This window comes from Podarcis filfolensis (genome assembly GCF_964270895.1).
Source record: "Podarcis filfolensis genome assembly, chromosome: Z".
NCBI classification, from domain to species: Eukaryota; Metazoa; Chordata; class Lepidosauria; order Squamata; family Lacertidae; genus Podarcis; species Podarcis filfolensis.
The window spans coordinates 3,906,924-3,925,580 of record NC_139617.1 but is presented as its reverse complement, the minus strand read 5'-3'; the positions used below and the strand labels follow the sequence as shown (position 1 = coordinate 3,925,580).

General features: G+C 49.9%; 1 protein-coding gene across 12 annotated transcripts in view; it reads right to left on the bottom strand.

Annotated features, from left to right (window-relative positions):
- Positions 1-796: 796 nt before the first annotated feature.
- The window catches only part of MED12 (mediator complex subunit 12), a 49,610-nt gene continuing 31,749 nt past the window's right edge, over positions 797-18,657 (bottom strand). For 9 of the 12 annotated variants that reach the window (XM_083596742.1, XM_083596736.1, XM_083596746.1 and 6 more), the window contains 17 exons: positions 17,470-17,541; positions 16,873-17,027; positions 16,543-16,704; positions 16,326-16,437; positions 15,648-15,737; positions 15,205-15,314; positions 14,673-14,808; positions 13,566-13,727; positions 12,625-12,999; positions 11,824-11,974; positions 8,645-8,853; positions 7,986-8,066; positions 6,763-6,977; positions 5,426-5,582; positions 2,655-2,795; positions 2,456-2,537; positions 797-1,217 (listed from right to left, as the gene is read on the bottom strand). In XM_083596742.1, the coding sequence (XP_083452868.1) occupies positions 1,174-1,217; positions 2,456-2,537; positions 2,655-2,795; positions 5,426-5,582; positions 6,763-6,977; positions 7,986-8,066; positions 8,645-8,853; positions 11,824-11,974; positions 12,625-12,999; positions 13,566-13,727; positions 14,673-14,808; positions 15,205-15,314; positions 15,648-15,737; positions 16,326-16,437; positions 16,543-16,704; positions 16,873-17,027; positions 17,470-17,541 (2,454 nt within the window). In that variant the 3' untranslated portion in view covers positions 797-1,173. The remainder of the gene's footprint in view (positions 1,218-2,455; positions 2,538-2,654; positions 2,796-5,425; positions 5,583-6,762; positions 6,978-7,985; positions 8,067-8,644; positions 8,854-11,823; positions 11,975-12,624; positions 13,000-13,565; positions 13,728-14,672; positions 14,809-15,204; positions 15,315-15,647; positions 15,738-16,325; positions 16,438-16,542; positions 16,705-16,872; positions 17,028-17,469; positions 17,542-18,657) is intronic. The other 3 variants (XM_083596740.1, XM_083596743.1, XM_083596745.1) reach the window with 1 other exon arrangement.

Here is an 18,657-nt window from a genome sequence, read left to right as displayed (position 1 = left end):
CTCTATCCCACCCTACCAGGCTGGGGTGGGGATTAAACAAGAGGGGTAGAACCATGTGTGCCACCTTGAGCGCCTTAGAGAAAAAGGTGGGAAAATTTGTAGAATATCTGAAAAGTATATGCGACGAACAAATAATGCTAGTGGGATTTAAAGAGGCTTTGTGAAGTGAGAGGAGTATTGTTAAACAGAAACAGGACAGTAAGGGTAACCCAAAAATGCAATATTAAATTTAGAAAATGTGTAAAAATGGGAAAATATGGATGATTGGCAGAGAAGCTGAGGGAAGTCCAAAAAGTTGAAATTTGTGAAAATTGTTTGATATGGCAAATTTGTATAATGGAAAATTCAATAAAAATTATTAAAAAAAAAAAAGAGAGGAAAAGGTGGGATATACAAACAAACAAACAAAACAAACAAACAAACAAACAAACAAACTGCTTTAAACAAAACAAATGATGACATTTGCTACCCACGTCCGACTGCCTCAAAAAGAATGTCAGAAGTTCCCTTTAAGCGCAAAGTTAAATTCTCAAACCTGCATCAAGTTATGCAAATGTGTAAGCATGCCTTTCGTTTGTGTAATTAAAAGTTGCGGCAGGCTGCCTCTGCGTGTCTGGAGCAGATTGAGGACGGGGGAGGGCGTGTAACACCAAAATGCCGCTTCAGCCCCCGCTGAGGCATGGTGGCGCCAGCCGCCTTTTCGGTTTGCTGGCGGATATCCAGGCACTGAGGAAAGGCAGGAGGGAGATGCCTCAGAGCCTTGCCCCCCCACTACGGACACACGACACGCATCGCCTTCTGGAAAGTACGCTCTCTGTATTTGTTTCAGAACATCTGTGATACAGGGTTTCATCCGGTATAAATAAAGTAGAAAATCTTACAATTCATTTTCGTCATTATTTTAACAAAAATACCAAAAAACTTATTAAACCTGAAATTAAAGGCGGGGAGACTCTAGCAATCACACGGGATTCCAAATCACTGGTAGAAAGGGGAGATCAAAAACACTCGTTCGGCATTATTAACCTTCTCTCTGCCCCGGGTGGCAGGGTGCTGCCGCTGCTGCAGAGCAGGCACCCCAGAGGGCGGTGGGGTGGGGGGCAAGCCGTTGGTGGCCCCAAGCAGACAGAGCCCCCCTCAAGTCCACTGCAAGGCCTCTCTCTTTGCTGGGCCTCAGTACCGTACAAAGGGGTTGCTGTTCTGCTGGGTCTGCGTATCTGTTTGGACCAAAACACAAGAGTTAGAATCTACGGATGAGCTTGCAGGCAAGAGAGATGGGTGGGCAAGAACAGGAGAAACAGGAGGTTTGGCCCTGGTGCTGTGCTCCACATTGCTTGGCTTTCTTTGGAGCAGAAGCGTGGCTGGACTTGAGGGAAGTGGGAGCCACCTAAGCATGTCTTAGCATCAAGGAAACTCCTGAAAGAAGCATTCCAAACACCATTGCTGGGCTACATCTGCTGGGCATCTCTGGCAAAACTAAACAGGTGAGGCTTTTAAGGAATCGCCAGTTCCTCTGAGGCATGAGTGATCACTTTGCTCCACATCCTCCTTCTCCCAGGGGTGTCTGTGTGTGTGTGTGTGTGTGTGTGTGTGTGTGTGTGTGTGTGTAATGCACCCTCACCCACAGCTCTCAATGCTCCAGTCAAGCTGAAGCAGCAGCACTCACCTCCCTCCCTGCAATGCATGGCTCTTCCCCGGCACATGGGCATGCGCGAAAGTGTGAAACCATTCCACAGCCCACAATACGGAGCGCTCAAGAAAGGAATCTTGGGCTGCCCTCCTCTCTGCCACCCCACCCCCACCTCGCCCTGCAGAAACTTCTTTTTGCAAAAGTCATATGTATTCAGTAGGTCAGATCACAGCTGCTTAGCACGCTTCCCTTGCTCAACCCTCACAAGCTAGGGGAAGGTCTCTTTCACACAGGGAAACAAGGGCAGCTCCCTCCTGGGAGCCTGGACTGAAACCAGCCTTGCAAAAAGCTGCAAGCTAGATGAGGGACAGGGCAAGGGGTGAGAAAAACAACCCTCCACCAAGAGACTCTTTCCAAGCTGGGGCTTGACACTCTTACATCTTGGGACTCTTAGCTCCCTGCTGCGTTCAAAGCCTATCTTGTTCTCATGCGCCAGGGTGCCATGCATGGCTGCTGATGCTCAATTGGGGAAGAGAAGCAAGGCAGGGTGGCTGACTAGGGACAGGGTCCTGCCTCCTATCACAGAGGGAGAAGAGGGGCCTTGCTGGAGGGTATTTGTGTAAGAGATCACATTTCCTATGATCTTTGAAGAGAGGGCTTTCTCCTGCACTTTCTTCTCTACAGAGCATCTTGAGCGCCACTTCGCTGTTGGCCAGGAGGACCCTGCTGTACTCTCATGCCTCATTCGCCTCCCCTGCATTCTCCACTAGTGTGGAAGAGGGGGCTGTGCCCAGGGGACTGGGGGAGAAGGGACCTGGGCCTTACTGGAAAGCTGTTGCTGGAGCTGCCGAACCAAAGCTGCCGTCTGCTGCTGCTGCTGAGTCTGCTGGAGGCCTTGTCGCTGGAACTGCACAGAAAGGAGACAGGGAGAGGGGGAGTGAGAGAAAGAACAGATGTTAGAGGCTGGGTGGGAAAGAGGGAGAGGCAGCTGCCCTGGGGAGCTGAAGGGGCAGGGCATACTCACCAGAGGCTGCTGAGGAGGGATCCCCAGACCGGGAGGCTGCCCTTGGGCCTGGGCCTGGGGGACGGTGGGGACCTGGGGCTGCTGCTGGGACTGCTGAGGTGGGGGCTGCGGTTGCTGCTGCTGTGGCTGCTGCTGCTGTTGCTGCAGGGGAGGAGGAAGAAAGGGAAAGAAGTACAGCCTGTTAACAAGGCTGGAAACATCATATTGGCTGTGTTCCTTCTTCCACAGGGGCAGTGGCTGCCTCTGAATACCAGCTGCCGGAAGTGGAGAGGCTGGATGCTGCACCCAGGTCCTGCTTTTGGGTCTTCCCATGGTAATCTGTTTGGTCCCTGTGAGAACAGGATGCTGGGCTAGGTGGGCCTCTGCCCTGATCCAGAAGAGCTTTTTTTCATGGTCCAATGTTTTGCACAGCAAGGTAGGAGATGTGTTTCGTTCTCATAATCTGGGGGAACCTATTGCCTTCCAGCCCCAAACAGCAAGGCCAGTAGCCCTAGATGAGGGGAACTTTTGTTCCCATACCATCTGTGAAGGCTACAGATTCTCCACCCCTGTTCTAATGCGTGGACACAGAATGTTCTCAGCTAGGCTGGGAGCAGTGAAGGGACCAGCACAGGTGTCTGCAACGAGGCTTAGCCAAAAGTCATCCATCCTTCCACTAGTGGTGATGTCCGCTAGCATAGGTGTCTTTGAAGAGAAATTTTAAAAAACCCACACGGATGTTTGGCTCATCCACAGTTGCTTGCCACAGAAGCTTAATGGAGCCTCCAGATGCAAAAGCATTGTACCAGAGGTGCAGGACAAACAGCAGAGGATGGCTCTTCCACTGCCATCTGGTTGGCTGGTCACGGATGATCTGCCAAGGCTGTTCTCAGGTTTTACTGAAGACCTATTACTTCCCAACCCGCCCATCCTCTCACCTTGTCTGCAGCACAACCCTTGGGGAGCTCCGAGGAAGATGTCTGGGAGGAAGGAAGGTAAGGCGAGTTGAGTTGCCCACGCATCATATATTTACTGCACATTTAAAGCACATGCACACCAAGAATCCTTGGAACTGTAGTTTGCCCTTCACAGAGATATAATGCCCAGCACTCTTAACGAACTACAGCTCCCATGATTCTTCTTTTTCGGGGGGGGGGTGCCTTAAATGTATGGTGTGTACCCAACCATTGTGAGGAGTTAATGGGGCAACCACATCCAGACCCTATTGTGCAAAACACCAGCTTGTGTTGTGAAAAAAGCCACCTCAAGGTTTCCACTCAGCTTGAAAACTTTCTTCTGACACCAACCAGGCCCCGTTACTTCACAAGGTCTTGAAGATAAGACAAGAACGAGGACAGTGAGGCACTTGTTTTTTTAAAAGAATGTGAAGAAAGGAAGGAACACGAAGAAAGCAGTTGGGGTCACATGACACACCGAGGGATGATCCCCACTTTGGCAGTTTCTTTGTGAGCACAATCCTAACCAGTCTTTACTCCTCCTTCAGGAATACAAAAATAAAACAAGATGAAATATCAAACACATGCAAAATAAAATGAAATCAAGATGTAATTTCTCGAGTAACAATAGGGAGAAAAGCAAGGAAAAAGATCATGGGTGGGTGTTTCTCTATACAACAACAGAGCAGTCCAGTCACGATTTAAATTCAGAATCATTCTTACAGTGAACAGGAATCAAGTTTTCGACAGATGAACATTATTACGTATAATTTCGGTGGAAATTGCCATTTGTTTTCAATAAGGGACCCAGCTCCCCAGGATTTCAGGAGCGGGGGTATCTCTCCATCTGGAGATGTCACTGGGGAAAGAACTTGGGACCCTCCACATGCAAAACAGATCATTGTTTAAAATTCCCATTGTTCTAGGCGCATTTTGCAACAGGGAATTTCATTAGGGTGAGCTGCTTCTGAGCTCTGGGAGCAGTACTGTGCCCAGTGCTTTTTTCCTTAAAAAATGTTTAGGGGTACTCTCATTCCATCTGAGACTCAGGAAACACCATGACAGGAAATGAGGCCACCACTAGGGGTAGTAATTCACCGTGCTACAGAAAAAAACTAAAAAAATTTAAAACTTTAGTTTCTTCTCTCATTAAATTCACAAAATGTTTAGCGGTATGCATAGCCCTGTGTTCCCCCAGAAAAAAAGCAATGACTGTGCCCATGATTTCAGATTAAAACTGCAGAGTGGAAGGAAAGGAGGACCTTTTTCTGCCTCCCTACTTCCAGCCACTCTCTGAAGACTGGAGAAGAGACCCTCTTAAGAATATTAGGGGGGTGGGCAGGGGAAGGACTAGACCATGTGAAAAATGAACATGATATTTTAGCTGCAGTTCATTAATTTTCAGCTTTGTAGTTTTGTTATAAAAAAGTGTGCCTAGATATTCCATTCAGACATCTGAAGGCAGCCCTGTTTAGGGAAGTTTTTAATGTTTTAATTTGAAGTTTTATTCTCTTTTTAATGTTCTGCTGGAAGCTGCCCAGAGTGGTTGGGGAAACCCAGCCAGATGGGCAGGGCAGAAATGATAAATTATTGTTGCTGTTGCGCCCATAACTTAGGTTTAAGGTGCCATTTAGTTCCTAGCTTTCATATCTCAGTTTCTAACACTGAGCTACAAATTTACTAATTTATAGTGAACAAATCAAAATATTAAAATGGCACGCCCAATGGCTGGTGGGGCATCTGAAAGGAAGAACTGAGCAGAAACAAGAGAGGGAGCCAAGTTGGGCAAGAGGAACATGCAACGCAGGTTGGTGGCAGCTCTGTCCTAATGCTTACCCTCAGCATCTGCTGCTGCTGCTGCTGCTGCCGCAGGTACTGCTGCTGCTGGTCTGGCAGGAGCTGGCTGGGTCGGATCCCTGATGGGACGCCCTGAGCACTCATGTGGTTTAACCCGCTTATCATGGCAGCTTGCTGCATTGACTGATGAGGAAACCTGCAACCAGAAAAAGGGAAGGAGAACGTGGCAGTGTGCCTTGTAGCAACCAAAAGGAAAGGATGCCCCAGTTGGTTTGGAAAGAACTCCCTGTGGCTCTTGGTGGTTAGCAGCGCTATAAGTTCTTCTTCAGGAAATCTCCGTGTTATTCCATGCCAACAGAAATCTCTCCCGGAGGGCAGGCCAGATCCTCACTTCCTCCACCTCCTTCTCCTGCTAGGCCAGGTGTGGGGAACCTCAGGCTCTCTGACATTGCTCATTGACTGCTCCCACTACCTCTGGCCACTTGGCCATGCTTGCTTTTGGGAGTTGCAGCTGCAGAACATCTGGAGGGCCAAAGGTTCCCCACATCTGCCCTAGCCCATTTTGGCAGGCAGGTGGAGCCTGACCTCATCACACACACACATCATTTTATTTGTACACCACCTTTCCATGGTTGATACTAGGGCTGGGCGATATCTGGCTTTCAACATCATGATATATCACCAGCTAAGCATTGTGATATGCTGATAGATCACCAATGTCTGAAATAAGGATGGAGCTATGTAGAGGCATGGGCTGGCTTCACGGTTGTTCTCGCATCGTGATTTTTGCATAGCACATGCGTGCACACACACACACACATCATGATTTGCAATATAATGCCAGGTCAAAAATTATGAAACCGATATCATGATATGGACTTCAAAGTGGTTTTGGAGGATATATCAATATATTGCCCAGCCCTAGTTGAAACCAAGCCCAAGGCGGCTCATGTAATTGTGAATGTAACAAAAATAGTCAGAAACAATAAATAAAACACATCAAAAAAGTGCTGTGACACCAGGTGGCAGCTTCAAAGGGGCTTGCTTTCAGCAAGGATCAGCTGATCTCAGCAGGGCTCACTGTCGGCAAGCCCTGCTTGGAAAGGAATAGCCCGGAGCTCACGTTAACCTCCCCACTTTTTGGCTGTTCTTCCCAAGTGTCCTTACCTACCATTGCACATGGCATCAGGTATGGCCGGAGGAAGAAACAGCCTCGTTTGCCAAGCTGGGACCCCATGCCAGCTCTAATTAGACCAACAAGTTGGGGGTTCCCCACCCATGCTTCATTGCCTTTGGTGAATGGTTCAAAATTCAGCCAAGCAGTCCCTCACCCACCACCCCTGCTTGCAGACCTGGTGCCTGGTCCCAGGAAGTACCTCTGGGCCGCGTTCAGGGCGTGTCCGTAGCCAGGTGCCTGCTGGTGGACATAGCCGCTGGGTCTCTGCATCGGCCTGACAGGGTCGACAAAGGCAGGGTTGGAGCCAGGGTGCGTGTTTTGATAGGTCTGGCTGGAGTAGGTGGGGGGCACCATGGCGCTCGACTGAGAGGGGTGAGGCTGGAGGCCAACATGGGAGACGTAGGGGGTGTAGCCCTGCAAGGAACAAAGTTGCGCGCTTTGTTAAAATCAGAGGGGCTGGGCTCCTTCATGAGGAAGGACAGGACCTAAACTAAACTAATAAACAAGACGGCTGACGGAAACAGGAGACAAGAAAGAGTTGCTTGCCAGCTATTATGATATAAAGTCCTCAACCCCCGTTAGAGTCAGTTTACTTGAAAGGTCACCTTCACTCACAAATGCCCACTCAACTGTTTTGATCAGCAGAACTATCAACTCTACAAGTGCCACATAATGTTTGTTCTGCACTTGTAAAAAAACTAGTCTTTTAGTGTGGGAGCTCTTACACTCTGGAACTCCTTGCCCATTGACACCACACAGGCCCCTTCGCTGTGTTCCTTTCTGTGCCTGCTAGAAATTTGTTGCTTAGGGAAACTTACCCAGACCTGTAAAGCTGACCTGTATTTTAATCTGCAGCTTTAGCTTGCAGTGTAAACTTATAACAGCAATTTTGGTTTTTTAGCAGACAATCTCAATGTACACTTTATACCCTTTGCAAAGCACTTGGACGTTTTGTTTACAGTTTAAGTGGTACACAGATTTTGTTGAATAACAACAGAGTAATATCTAAAAAGGTGTGGTGTCGTGTTTGAAATCTGCCGCATAAGGGGCTGTGGGGTTTGCCCACTATGTCAGCAGAGCGCTGGAGATGCTGACCTCCTGACAGATACGCTGGCAGAGCATACCATCAGGAGGACTGTTCTGCCATCAAAGACATGAGGGCAAAATAGGGGTGGGATGTGAGAGGCACAGAGGTGGGCATGGTGAACTTACTATTTCCGTTTCCTATCCCCTTGCCTCCCCCAACCTGATCCCTCCTTTGTCTCCCTTTCCTTTCCATGAATCTGAAGTAATCCCATTCCTACTCCCCCTTTGATACAGATGATCAAAGTGCATCAAGCAAAGGTTCTGGGCGAGAGTCCCAGTGGGAACTGTGGTGCAGACCCCACACACAGGCCCTGTACCTGCCCAGCCCCATCTTACCTGTGACGGCTGCACAGATCCATAGGCCGGGGCAGGAGCCATCTGGCGCACGGGTGGTTGCCCCAACATTCCTTGGCTCTGCTGGAAAAGCAGCAGAGAGGTGTGGCTAGCAAAGGTGGCCCCAGGGAACCTCCCGCAAGGCAGGGAAGGAAAAGCCCATAGCCTGCTTTGGGTGGAGGCTGTGGGGTGCGGCAGGGTGCCAGAATTTTGGGGAAAGCGGGTCTGAGACTCTGTCGAAGGCCTCTGCCAGCTGCACTCAAACAACCAGGCTTGAATCAAGTTGTGTACTTGAGATAAAGACAGCCTGAGAGATGGCAGAGATGGCCACAAATTCTGCCAGCTTCGGAAATAAGTTAAGAATAATTCATGGAGGTTAAGGCTATCGGTGGCCAACTACTAACCATTGCAGCTGTGTACTTCCACCAGTATCAGAGGCGGTATACCTGCAAACGGCACTCCTTCCTGGATGCAAGGACCCATCCCACACCCAACCTGGACTGCAGGATCACCAAGGCACCAACACTTAAGCCCTGATCCTTTGGTCTAAATGGCAGAGCTAGCTGAAAGGAAGGGGACAGTGTTCTTGATCCCTCTCCCCGTCACTCTAGTTCATGGGCTGGGGTGGGGTGGGGTAGGGTGGCTGAGGGCAGGATCCTTACCAGCTTGGCTTGCAGCTGCTGCCGAAGGAGCTGCCCCTGAGGACCAGGTGGCTGCTGCTGTCTGTAGATGGACGACTTGTAGGAAGGGTCGATTCCCATCATGCCCCCCATGCTCGTGGGCAAGACCCCAGTGTAGGGAGGGCGGCTTGGAACCCGCGTTCCCATTGGCATGCGCATCGGCCGGTAAGAGGTATCTAACCGTGGTCCACCTGAAGCGAGGGAGGAAGATGGGTAACGTTACGGACATGACCACCCCCCTCCTGGACCTGGGTTCTCATAAGGCATAGAGGAAGACGTCGATGAGGTTCAGGGTGCCACCCGCCAAGGGAGGATGCTTCCTTTTCGCCGTTTGAGCTAGAGCATGCAGCCTTAGCCCCCACACCCAGATCTTGGAAGGAAAAGCCACACGGCCTTCTCCTCAACTCTGCAGATGAAGAATGCCATGATGGCCAAGATGATCAAGGGTATGGAAACCAAGCCTTATGAGGAATGGTTGAGGTAGTTGGGAAGTTTTAGCCTGGGAAAGAAGAGACTGAGAGGTCATCTGCAAATACTTAAATGACTGTCCCACATGACAGAGGGAGCAAGCTTGTTTTCTTCTGTTCTGAAGGGTAAGACCTGAACCAATGGCCCTTAGATGTTTTTAAGCAGAGGGTAAGATTGCCGGAAGAAATATCAACAACTCAGATATGCAGATGACACAACCTTGATGGCAGAAAGTGAGGAGGAATTAAAGAACCTTTTATTGAGGGTGAAAGAGGAGAGCGCAAAATATGGTCTGAAGCTCAACATCAAAAAAACGAAGATCATGGCCACTGGTCCCATCACCTCCTGGCAAATAGAAGGGGGAAAATGGAGGCAGTGAGAGATTTTACTTTCTTGGGCTCCATGATCACTGCGGATGGTGACAGCAGCCATGAAATTAAAAGACGCCTGCTTCTTGGGAGAAAAGCAATGACAAACCTAGACAGCATCTTAAAAAGCAGAGACATCACCTTGCCAACAAAAGTCCGTATAGTTAAAGCTATGGTTTTCCCAGTAGTGATGTATGGAAGTGAGAGCTGGACCATAAAGAAGGCTGATCGCTGAAGAATGGATGCTTTTGAATTATGGTGTTGGAGGAGACTCTTGAGAGTCCCATGGACTGCAAGAAGATCAAACCTATCCATTCTGAAAGAAATCAGCCCTGCGTGCTCACTGGAAGATCATGAAGCTGAGGCTCCAATATTTGGCCACCTCATGAGAAGAGAAGACTCCCTGGAAAAGACCCTGATGTTGGGAAAGATGGAGGGCACAAGGAGAAGGGGACGACAGAGGACGAGATGGTTGGACAGTTTTCTTGAAGCTACGAACATGAGTTTGACCAAACTGTGGGAGGTAGTGCCTGGCGTGCTCTGGTCCATGGGGTCACGAAGAGTTGGACACAACTAAACGACTAAACAACAACAACAGATGGCTATCTAGCTAGGGATACTTTAGTTGTGATTCCTGCACTGTAGGAGGTTGGACTAGATGCTCCACGGGGTCCCTTCCAACTCTACAGTTCTAATGTGTACATCCCACAATTCCCAGAAGGTGGGGCTGACTGTGGAAGAAGACCCACTTGCCCTTATAAGCTGGCAGGTGTCTCCTACCTCTTGCTGTGGCAGCATCTCTCTGTGCTGCCTATTTAAGAAAGCCCAGACAGGCCAGACTCACTGGGAGCTCTCCAAGGTGCTGATCTGGTTTACCTGAATCTGTAGGGCTCTCTTGATGCAGCTGCACCTACTGAAACACTGTGGCAGGTGTTGCTTTCAGCCAAGGGCCGCATTCCCTTCTGGGCAACTTTCCAAGGACTGCATGGGATTGGTGGGTGGGGTCAGAGGCAAAAGTGGATGGAGCACAGTTAGGCCAGTTCCACTTTCCCTTTCTATCCTCTATCCTGGCAAGCAAGAACAAAGTTCAAGGTTGTTCGAGCCCTCTCAGGAACTGCTGTGGGCATGATTCCTGCATTGCAGGGGGTGGACTAGAGGACCCTTGGCATTCCTTCCAACTCCACAGTTCTTTGATTCTAAGATTCTGTGACTCAGCTCAGGCAGGCAAAAACACTTGTGGTGCAAAGGTGCACCAGTAATGAATGCTACTTGGGGAGATTTCAGAGGAGATGATAAAGAGACATTTAGGGCTGCATTCAACTCCTGAGCTGTGTCCCCTGAAGAAACAATCCCGGATCCTTGCAAAAGTTTATCTCTCACACACAGCTTAGCTAGATGCCAAAATGCAGAGTCTTAGAATCTGGCACAGATTTTAATCTCATTATTCCACAAAACTTTTCTGCTAACCCTCAAAGTGTGTACTCGGAAGGCAGCAGGCAAACCACCTCCACCACTTCCCCAATTCTGCCCTGACCTTGTGGTTTGGATTGTCTGAAAACTTTTTTAAGCTCTGCAGGATTCGGAATAATGCCTGCTTGGGAGGAGAGGTTGGAGCTCTGGGTTTGTAGGCAAGGACTTGGGTCCAATCTGCTGCTCAGCCACCATTAAATTTGCTGGTTGGCCCTTTGGGACAAGCCACTCTGTCTTGGCTTCATGTGGCTTCTAAAGTGATCACCCCACCCCCCCGAAAAAGACCCAAATCCAACAGCAATAGAATTACTGAAAATGCTAGTGAAATAATAAGCAGCAATTAAAAGGGTTGTGAATAGCACAGCAGGCAGCAGGAGTGAAAAAACCAGACCAGCACTCTGGGGACTAGAAGCCACAATATATACATTTATATGGGTGTGTCAGTGTATGCATGCCTGTCTGCACTTTACACATTGTGGGTGGTAATCAACAATGCTCGACTTTGAAACATACCCATTGAAATTAATGAACCAAAGTTAGACTTCTGTGTGTCTGCCCTGTGTTGGAGTAGCATTAAATGCCACCCAAGGAGCATGCACATTCCTGCAAGGCTACATCGCCCAAACTGAGTGTGAACGTATCAAGTATTCCCAAAGGAACCAGGGTTTGGAACACAAAAGTCACAACTGCAGCATGTACAATATGGGTCCAGACTTAAAACCCAACAGTTCTACGTATCCTGGGCTCCCCATCAGGCTCTGTGCCACCAAAGAACAGGTGCAGAATATCTCCCCTTCCAAGGCAGGATCTGGAATGGGCTGAAGCCCCCCACCCCACTCACAAGTCTTGGCTCACCTGCTGGCAGAGGCTGGTTCTGGGCATAGAGGCCCATTGGAGACTGCCCGTAGGCCAGCCGTGACATGGGGTTCCCCGTCTGATGGTGTAGGAGGTCGGTGGGCATGCCACTTCCATAGGAGACCCCTCGGCCTGTGCTCATCATGTAGTCCTGCAGGGGAAAAGGCTGTGAAAAAGCAACACACACAGCAGGGCAAGCCAAGATTGGCAACAACAAAGAAAAGAGCAAGAGAGAGTATAGCACGCTGCTGGGGAACGCTTCTTTTGCCCCACTGGGCGGTGGGAGTGGGGGGAACTCTGAGAAACTGGGAGCTTGCTTCCCTAAGATACCACCCCATCCAATAACAGCAATGGCAGCAGTAGCAACAACAACGTTATTAGTAGCATTCGTAATTAGTAAGAATATTAATATTAGCAATTAACAGTAGTAGCAATAGCAGTAGCAGGAGTGGTACTAATGACCCACCCTTCACCAGTAGGTCCCAGGGGAGCCTACAAAAAATTATAATTATTATTAGCAGTAGCAGTAGTTATCTGCCTTTCACCAGCAAGTCCCAGAACAACACACACAAATGTACTACTCAGCATTGAAACCTGTTTAAAAACATCACAGTTGCAGGAATAGGTTGACTGCACATAACAGGTGCATATATACTGCATATATAACAACCTGGGTGGCCACTGTCAGAACAGGATGCTGTTGGGCCCCCTGTGGCCTGATCCGGCAGCCAGGCTCATATTGAGTTCTTAAGTGGCTGGGAACTGCTTGGCACCCCAGGAAAAACTGCAACGCCCTCTTACCTCGTTCTTGTTGGCAGGTGGGGGCCTCTTCTTTGTCTTGGTCTTCTTTTTGGGCTCAGTGGCAGAGTTGGTAGGATTCGCACTGGTCTTCTCCACCTTGGTCGGCTCAACAGCCTTCTTCTCTGGCTCTAGGGCGACTGGCGTGGGGGGCTCCTCCTCTTCGGGAGGCAGTGGCAGGGGCTCCAGGTAGTAGCTCCGGGGCTTCGGCTTTAAGTGCGTGTGGTACAGCAGCAGCCTCTGCTGCTCCTCGAAGCGGGACACCTTGCGGTCCACCCGCACCGTCCCGAACCAGCCCCAGGAGAGTGGGGCAGAGTGCTTCACGCCTTCAAAGAGGTCCCAGGGGGAGATTTTCTGCTTGGTGGACACCTGCAGGCCCTGGGGAGGGAGGGAAAGGAAGAAAATGGAAAGCCAGCCAACAGCAGCAGGGACTTATCCTCCTTGGTCCAGGTTCACAGGGCCAGAGGAGAGATGCTACCTTCTCCTTGCTCTCACAAAGCGTTGGAAAGTGACTCCTTTACCTGTGCATACAATCATCAGCACAGATACCTGGGACACCCTCTTGCAGCTGCTGTCCATTTCATCTTTTTTAAAAATATATATATATTTAAACTCATTCCTTATCAGTAACAGGATCCCCAGGTGGGGTACAAAATAAAACACATTAGACCAAACACAGTACAACAATTTCAGAGAGGAATTGGATGGTGGTGGGAAACAACACAGAGGTTGCCCAAGAAAGAAATTATAATACCTGAATATGCAAGTTTGTATTGACTAGGCACCAAAACGAAAACAGCGTGCTGTGCTTGCAAGGGGAGGGCACTCCACCAATGAAGCTGTGGGTGGGGCTACGCACTCACCCACACACCCCTTTCCCACACCACCCTACATACTGAGAAGATGCAACCACACCAGGGCTGGTGGTCAGGGAAGCTACTTGCCTCCTTCTTGAAAATGGAGTCAAAGCCAGCGATCTTGTTGCCTTTGGTGTCAATGAGGGAGCCCTGAGGCTCGCAGGTGATCACGTCCCGAGTCTGCTTGGGCAGGGGCAGCAGCTGCCGCACCTTCTCCAGGCTGTCAGACTGGCGGTCGCCCAGCTCCTTCTGCAGAGAAAGGAAGCCACAGAGAGGGCTGTTGAGAGGCCTGGCCTGCAGGAGCTCCTCCTGGGGCCCCTTTGCACTTCGGTCATCCCTGCTACACGTCAAAATCATCACATCCCACTACACTATGGCTTGGGCCAAAATGCTACTTACTCTGTAAGATGGGACTGTCTGCCTGCCTTTCCGAGGAAAGTGGTGGGGTGCATGGCTTAGCCGAAACTACTTAGCCGAAACTAAGCTGTGCAAAAATAAGCATGCAAGCTTGCTCTGCATCATGTCATTGGGAAAATCCCCTTGCTTTACATCATACAAACAAAGGATGAGGAACTTTTTCTCCCCTCTTGGAGAACATGCTAGTGGCGGGCAGGGTCAGAGGTGGAACAATGAGGTAAACATGAAAGTAAAGGACTCCTGGACAGTTAAGTCCAGTCAAAGGCAACTATGGGTTTGTGGCGCTCATCTCGCTTTCAGGCCGAGGGAGTCAGTGTTTGTCTACAGGCAGTTTTCCAGGTCATGTGGCCAGCAGGACTAAACTGCTTCTGGTGCAACAGAACACCATGACGGAAATCAGAGCGCACGGAAATGCTGTTTGCCTTCCTGCCGCAGCGGTACCTATTTATCTACTTGCACTGGTGTGTTAGGTTGGCAGGAGCTGGGACAGAGCAACAGCTCACCTGTTCACCTTCTGATCAGCAAGCCAAAGAGGCTCAGTGGTTTAGACCACAGTGCCACCCAATGAGTTCAGTTTCTACATTTGTACACTCGGCCAGGTCCTAGGAATAAATATCCCTCTCTCTGCAAGAGGTATTATCATAGTTCAAGCACATCTTCCAGCCAGGCAAAAGCACCCAATGGGTGTGTGAAGCAGGCCAGTAGGGGTTGTGGCAGGGGAGAGCCCCAAGAGCCGGAGGGAAGGGGCACAGAATTCCAAGGTGGGCTCCTACTTACTCGGAGTTTCTTGACCAGGTTCATGTAGGCCCGCTTATTTTCCTCCATGCTGCCCTGTGAGATGCTGGACATATCTGCCGCTAGTGTACCATTGATAAGCACACTCAGCATGTCCAGCACTGTGGTGAAGAGCTCGCTGCCGGGTTAGAGCAAGAGAAAGGGGAGAAGGTCACAGGAGGAAATGGAACTGCAGCTGCTGTTGTCCCAGTCCTAACCTGCATTTCTAAACAGCAGGGAACGCTGCTGTGGCCACCCATGCCAAAACAACCACCACCTTGAGTGCCCTCCTGACGTTAAGACCCAAGGGCAAGGATGCCTCCAAGGGCCGGGAGCCTGCATTCCTTAGGCGCATCCCTTCTTCTCAGGCCCTGCTGAAATGACGGGATGATTTGGCACACACACCTCAGCTCCTCCACTGTCACCCAGTGGCATCAGGGATGAACTCAACAAGGTTCAGGCTGAGTCTGCTGCCTTTCCTGACTCAGCACAATTGATGGAGGAAGTGTGTGTGCGTGCGCACCAAAGCACTCACTTGTTAGACTGCATGTCAACAGTGCCACTGCTGATGATATCCAAGAGGAGCACAGCCCATTCTGTGGTCTGCTGGGTGCTGCGCTGCACCGTGTCAAACATGCCCCCCACCTAAGAATGAGAAGAAGAGGCTGCGTTGGCCCGAAGGAAACACACTTGAAGGATGGCACAATGAGCACAACACCTATAGGGAACCCTGATGGAGAGGGAAGGAGAGGACAAGCACCAAGTGTCCCCACCACGCTGGCACAGTCAAGCCACATTAACTAGAACAGACCCTCCCTAGTTTGTGCAAGGCAGAGGAACAAAGGTGAGTCAGGAGAAAAAGGTTGGGTCCAATCCTCAGGCTTATGGTCCTGCCAGCGGGAGACATTCCTTCTTCTTTTTTTCTGGCAGCACTTTGGAAGCCAGAGGAACTTGTGCCCCACCTCCCCTGGCACTTACCAGATTGAGCCTCAGCTTCAGCGCCTCGTGCATCAGCTGCTTCGCTTTGCAGTCATCCTGGTACTGATCTTCTCGCCAGTTGGTCACAATCTAGGTGGGCAGAGAGGAGACTTGCATCTGGCTAAAGGCCAAGCATGGAGTGTCCAGCCCCACAGCCCCAGATCAGAGCAATGCCACCCTTAACATGCTCCTGTGACTCAATGCATGAAGAACAAAACAGGTGCTCAGGCCTTCTTATGAGCAAGAAAATGACTTCAGGGATGACCGAAGTACCCTCCCTCTTTTTCTTCCTCCCTCCCACAACCACAGCCATTGAACATGCCCTGGGGATTTTGCAGGAAAGGCTTTGGGGCAGTAAGTTCCAGGTTCAATCCCTGGCATCTCTAGGTAGAGCAGGCAATGTCCCCTGCTTGAAACGTTCAAGAGTCACTGCCAGTCAGTGTTGACTGACCAATGGTATAACTTGGTAGAAGGCAGCTTCCTATGTCCCTGGAAACCTGGAGAAATGCCACCAGTCAGTGCGGACAACACTAAGTTAGACAGATCAATGGTGCATGTTCCCTGGAGCCCCTTAGCTTTAACACTCAAGCCACCACCTGTGCTCTTCCCAAGAATCATAGTGGGCGTTGCGGAAAGGGTCCCTTTGCACTTCTGATGTGGCCACAGCAAAGATCTTACCTGCTGAACCTGGCTGTACAAGGAAGTGAGGAGGCCCTCGCGCTGCTCATCCTGGCCTTTCAGGCAGGTCAAGACCAGGGACAGAAAAGGCTGCTGGCTCAGCAGGGACATGCTACAGGTGCACCATGGTGCGAAGAAAGAAAGAGAGAAGGGTTGAGTGATGGCTCCTAAGACAGCCTCCCCAAACCCAGCCTCCTTCTCCTTGGGGCCCCCTCACCTCTTCTGTTTCTGGCGGTCCCGTTCCTTGCGGGATGAGGAGCCCAAATGCTGCCCTTTCTCCAGCTCGTCTCCTGCAGCCTTCAACACGTAGCCTTGCACAGAAGTTGGGAGCTTGGCAATGAGAGGGGCCACCAGCCACACACCTGATCTCTCCAAGGAGCTGGGGAAGGCAGGCAAGAAGAGTTGTGGTCAGCCTCTCCTTATTATTTCCTGCAAGCTTCCTCATTTCCTGCAAATTTCTTTTTTTCCTTACAAACTTCCTTGTTTTTTTGCAGGAATCCCTTCCCACCACTGCCCTGTTCTCCTGTGCCTTTTTGCAGACGCTCACCTGAGGATGGGCTTGGCTTTGGTGCTTGCTGGCACAAAGCTTGTGGAGCTGCAAAGGCTGACGATGCCGTTGCTGGCCGAGTTGGTCTCAGCTGACTGCTGGAACACTTCGATGGTGGCCTTGGCAATGTTCTCCAGGAGGGAGTTCATTTCCTGCTGCAGAGAGGTGAAGCGGAGCTTTTGAGCAGCCAACTTCCTCATTTGCTCCAAAGAAGTCCCCATGCCAAAAAGTCTGTTGCCAGTTGTTCACTCTCCAACTCCCTGCCCCAGGCACTTGCCCCTTCTGAGCTCCCTTTGCAATCACATCTGATGCTGGGGAAGAGCCATAGCTCCGTGGGAGAGCATCTGCTTTGCATGCAGAAAGTCCCAAGTTTGATTCCAAGCATCTTCAGACAGGACTGGGACTCCCTGCCTGAAACCCTGGAGAGTTGCTGCCAGTCAATATAGATAATTACAGCACTAGAAGGACCAAGGGTCTGGATTCAGTATAAGGCAGCTTTCTGTGTTACTATGTTGCTGCAGACAAACATGAGGAGAGTGGCCCTTGAATACCCCCATCATTCCTATGCTATCCCCAAATGTGGCACTGGATGCTTACGTTGTTTGCCGTCTGCTTGATCATGAGCTGCAGCTCAAGCAACGACTGTCGCATTGTCCACTGGTCCAGGTTCTGGAACAAAAACAGACAAGCTGCCCATCACCCACCTGCTTGCTGTGGCAGTAAAACTCACTTACATCTCTACCCCTCCTCTACTTTCCCAGTGCAAGACTGAATTTTTTGGCACTCTTTGCTGTTCCAGAATGAATGAATGAATTATACCCCGCCCATCTGGCTTGGTTTTCCCAGCCACTCTGGGCGGCTTCCAATCGAATATTAAAAACACAATACAGCATTAAACATTAAAAACTTCCCTAAACAGGGCTGCCTTCAGATGTCTTTTAAAATTAGGATAGTTGCTTATTTCCTTGACATCTGATGGAAGGGCATTCCACAGGGCAGGTGCCACTACCAAGAAGGCTCCCTGCCTAGTTCCCTGTAACCTCACTTCTCACAGTGAGGGAACCACCAGAAGGCCCTTAGAGGTGGATCTCAGTGTCTGGGCTGATCAATGGGGGTGGAGACGCTCCTTCAGGTATACAGGACCAAGCCTGTGTAGGGCTTTCAAGGTCAGTACCTACACTTTGAATTGTGCTCGGAAACGTACTGGGAGTCAATGCAGGTCTCTCAGGACCGGAGTTATATGGTCCCAGCAGCCACTCCCAGTCACGGGTCTAACCGCCGCATTCTGGATTAATTGCAGTTTCTGAGTCACCTTCAAATGTAGCCCCATGTTTATTTATTCTTCCAGCTGTCCCATATCCTTCTTTTACACACCCCAAAATGCATCTTCCTTACAAAGCTATGAACAGGGCCATGTTTAAAGGAAGAGGGGCTGGGAGAAATTAATTCTGTGCTGATGCAGGCTGATTGTTAAGTGGCCAACCTCAATTATAGAAGCTAAGCAAAAGTGAATCTATCTAATTATTTTGCACCTTGCTTGCACTAGATTTTTAGGAAGAAGAAGAAAAAAAGAAGTCTCATTTCCCAACCACAGAATATCCTCTTGCTAGCATTTCCCATGTATGCAATTAAACATTCCTGCACCCTAAGGGTCTAGAAAGATTTAACAAAAATTAAAGTGAGAGTCTGCTGAACTTAGCAGTGAATTGTAAAGAGCAAGGCTCTCACTGGAGCTCACACTGCCACGACCTTCAATCACAATGCAGGCTTGCCCTGCAGCCCACT